This window comes from Triticum aestivum, chromosome 7A (assembly GCF_018294505.1).
Source record: "Triticum aestivum cultivar Chinese Spring chromosome 7A, IWGSC CS RefSeq v2.1, whole genome shotgun sequence".
In the NCBI taxonomy this organism is placed as follows: domain Eukaryota; kingdom Viridiplantae; phylum Streptophyta; class Magnoliopsida; order Poales; family Poaceae; genus Triticum; species Triticum aestivum.
In genome coordinates, this window is record NC_057812.1 from 26,049,225 (window position 1) to 26,053,030 (window position 3,806).

Sequence of the window (3,806 nt, forward strand, 5' to 3'; positions counted from 1 at the left end):
TTAATTAATACCTTCTTTATACGGGGTATTTTTGAAATGCTTATTATATATGTGGGGTAATTTTTTTCTTCCATTGCAATGCATGGTCATGTTTGCTAGTAAAAAAAAAATCAATGCCAACTGGTTCACCATCAACCGAGCGAACGAAGCGGGGGCGACCGAGCAGGCAAGCAGCTCGCATGTTAGGCCGGCCCACGAGAATGGGGTGCTTAAGCACTGGTTCGATAACCATTTTTTTAACTTACTGGCACAATAACTGGCGCAAAGGCTTGCAATGATTCGAATGTAAAAACATTCTGGACAACCTATCAATAGGAAGATCTCAAACAGTTCATGGACAATATTAATACAAATAAAAAGTTCTCAATCTGCTTAGAAATAAACAACTTAATCAAAAGAGAAAAATGCAAGCAAGCAAGCAATGCAATATGAAGCCACATAGGCCAAAACGCACACGCATCAAAGACATCCATACTACTTTTCCGGGCGGGTTATTCCAGTGTGGGTGGTCAAGGCCCAAAGCACGGTGATGAACTCGCCGCCCTGCACCAGCACACTCTCGTGCCCCATCACGCGCTCCTCATCGCTCGACGGCGCTATGTATACGAGGAGTTCCGTCCATAGGTCGGCAAGCAGCTTCCACGTCTGCTCCCGCTGGCTGTCGCCGTCCCTCGTAGGTTCCTCCCTCAGCATATTCCCCAGCTTCGTGCCATTGTGGACCACCTTGCCGTCTTTCCAGGCCGCAGTCGCCTCCCTGTTGGGGGCCGCCATGACCTCGTTGACCCTCGAGCGCCAACGCAAGAGGTAGTAGGGGGCGCATTTGAGAGTGGCCTTGAGCTCCTCCTTGGCGGCCTCGAAGACGCGCTCTGACTTTTCCTGGTTGTCGGGGAGTAGTTCGGGGTGGAAGGCCACCAGGTAGGCGCAGTACTTGGACAGCCTCGTCGCCACCATGTGGTACTGGGAAGCCTTGCTCTGCTTTCCCTTGCCAGGAGAGTACTTGGCCTCCATGATGGTGGTAGCGACGTGCCAGGTGAGGATGACCTCCGCGAGGCTATCGCTCCGACACGCCGGCAAGAGGTCTTCTCTGTTGACAAGAACAGAGCTTCCATTGTTGAGATCAGTGCCATCATGGATGTGCTTCACAAGCGATTCCATGATGGCGTGTTTGGCGCCTTTTGGCACGGGCGCCGTCTCGAGCACCAGAGAGAACATGGATGGCAGGCCGAGGACGAGCGGCCACCGGAGGTTCAGCAGTGAGAACTGCTTGAAGCCAAGGATGGGCTGGCTCATCTTTTTCCGCAACCATATGATGCGGTGGACAGAGCTCCTGAACATCTTGCTATCACGCCACCACTGCTTTGTCACGTAGTTGTGGACCAGTGACACCATGAACCAGTTTGAGAGGAGGAAGACGATGAACTCCCACATCTCCTCGTAGAAGAAGATGGCCAAGAGGAGGAAGGTGATGGCAAAGTCCACCGTCGTGAAGAAGGCCGACGGCGAGGAGATGGACTTGATTAGGAGGCACATGGTGGTGTTGACGACGCCGGACTTTATGGCGAAGTTGTCCGTCGTGATGCTGGAAAAGGCGAAGCCCGCATCGCCGAAGCCGCAGAGCACGACAGTCATAAGGCGCAAGCCAAGCACCACCACGGGAAGCAGGAAGTAGTTGGCAAGTAAGAAGAAAGGGCTCGCGAGGACGACGGGGATGACGGAGTGGTAGTACTCGCACAGGAAGTTCACCTCATCGTTCATCATCTGGAATAGCTCCACCGCCGCCTTCTCTGACTTGTCATGGTAGACTCCGTCGAAGAGTAGGTCACGGCACTCACGAGTCTCTTCCTTGGTCACCAGCGGCAGGTGCTCGAACCTCCTCCGTAGCAGCTTGAAGAGCGCGAAGGAGAGGCACAGCCTCCTGAGTCGCAACCGTAGGCGTTCCTCGAGGTTGGAATAGGCATGATCCCAGATTTTTCCAACGGTGAGGACGGTGTCGTTGTGGGATATATCCTTCAGCTTGTAGCCATCAGCAGTTGGTTCTATAACCAGGTCTTCTTCACCCATGACGATGAACTTGCACCTCTTCAACATGGCCTCGCCGCCACCACCTTGGTTATTTCCGGCAGCCGCCCGGTGCTCAACGTCCTCAACGTCGAGGACATGGGTCGACGGGGAATGGTGCTGTTGGTGCTCTTGCTGATCCTGTTGTTGGTAATAATGTGAAGAGCGAGCGTTAAAGCACGTGCATTGTGAACGTTTTTAGTTACTGACTAGCCCATGCAGTTTAATTACTTCTCTGTCCCACAATAAATGTTGTGGTTTTAGTTCAAATTTGAGTAGTACATAAGTTGACTATAAATTTTTAATTTGATGTAAGTTGATTTTGTGGGAGGTGAAATGTTGGAAGAGGAAAAAGGAGGACCGTGGGGATCTTAATCTAATGGCCTAGAATTTGATTATAAAAAAACTAATTGCCTGGAAAACTGACTAACCTAAAAATATCAGGGGACTTAATAGTAATATACCTGTGGCTGTGGTCGACCTGGCTGCAGTATTTGTGACATGTAGGAGGTGATGAGACGCGTGTTCTTGCCGTGTGCGTAGGATCGCTTGCCGACCTCTGTGAAGGCGATCCTCTGCACCACCTTGGTGGCGCAGAGCACCCAAAAGATGCCGAACACGGCCTTGCGGCCGACTCTCTTGAGGTTGAAGAAGACGAGGCTGCCGAGCCAGACGACGCGGCCGGCACGCTGGATGGTGCCGGAGTAGCCGCGCATGCGGATCTCGTCCACCTTCTTGCGGAGGAGCTCCACGAGGAGCATCCAGAGGAGGATCAAGCCTGCCTGCAGCGAGAGGTCTGGCTCCTCACGGTGGCCGACCCCCGCGGCGGCGGCCACCTTGCCGGCGTTCTTGGCCTCGGAGAAGAGGTAGGACATGACGGGGAGGAAGAGGGAGAGCAAGGAGGAGAGGAAGACCCGGACCTTGGGGTCGAGGATGGCGCTGACGTCGGAGAAGCGGCTGAAGAGGTTGAGGTTGAAGAAGATGCCGGCGAGGGCGAACATGATGACGGAGGCGGCCACCATGGACGACTCATTGCTCGTGTCGGTGTAAGAGTCTGTGATGTTGCGCACGTACTTGTCGACGCTCGCCGATGTGTTGGGGTCGCAGAAACGGTGCAGGAGATAGCCGCCGGTAGAGTTGGGCGCGACGCTGATCATCGTGCTCTATGCCTTATCACCGTGCATCCGTAGCGTGCATGGACGAACGCATATATGCATGCAGCTCAAGCTTTTGTAGTTGGCTAGCGCGATGCAAAAAGCTTATGACGTTGCATGCACGCGAGAATACTTCTGATGGACATCGCGTGCTCTAATGGCAAGGTTTTGGTTCTGTCGATCGAAAGCTAGATCAGCTACGTAATGTGCGTGACATCATTGCCTGCCGTTGCTCCTGATACCATAGCAATAGCATACCTGCTTTTGTCTCTCGCACGGTAACAATTCTTCTTTCTTCCCGCAAGGCGAGGCGAGGCGACGACGGCTCTCTAAAGATGGAATAATGTTCTTCATGTGCCGCTCCTTGCCCAGCGTCATTGACAGAGGGTGTGTGGATATGTCTCCCTGGCAGATGCCGTAGCATTTGGTCAACGTTCGTTTTTGGTGGATCTATCTGGATCCGGTGTTAGCTCATCTGCATTGGTATGTTTACATGTTTGCTTTTTGTTTTACGATTCTCTATATCGGCAATGGTTGTTGTTTTGATTCATCGGTCATGTGGGGCCTTTGCACGACGACGTTTCAATTGTCTAC

At 52.7% G+C, this 3,806-nt stretch overlaps 1 protein-coding gene across 1 annotated transcript; it reads right to left on the bottom strand.

Annotated features, from left to right (window-relative positions):
- Positions 1–247: 247 nt before the first annotated feature.
- Positions 248–3,245, bottom strand: LOC123149990 (uncharacterized). Its single transcript, XM_044569786.1, has 2 exons — positions 2,523–3,245; positions 248–2,199 (listed from the first exon to the last, which is right to left on the bottom strand). Exons 1-2 carry the CDS (start codon positions 3,213–3,215, stop codon positions 475–477), a joined length of 2,418 nt encoding a protein of 805 aa, XP_044425721.1. The 5' UTR covers positions 3,216–3,245; the 3' UTR covers positions 248–474.
- Between the last annotated feature and the right edge of the window lie 561 nt (positions 3,246–3,806).

What these genes read in the sequence shown, in the direction of transcription:
- LOC123149990 (XM_044569786.1), bottom strand. Translation starts at nt 3,215, where the DNA reads ATGATCAGCGTCGCGCCCAACTCTACCGGCGGCTATCTCCTGCACCGT. An exon ending in CAGGTCGACCACAGCCACAG is followed by an intron (nt 2,200 to 2,522) that starts GTATATTACTAT and finishes TACCAACAACAG; the next exon opens with GATCAGCAAGAGCACCAACA.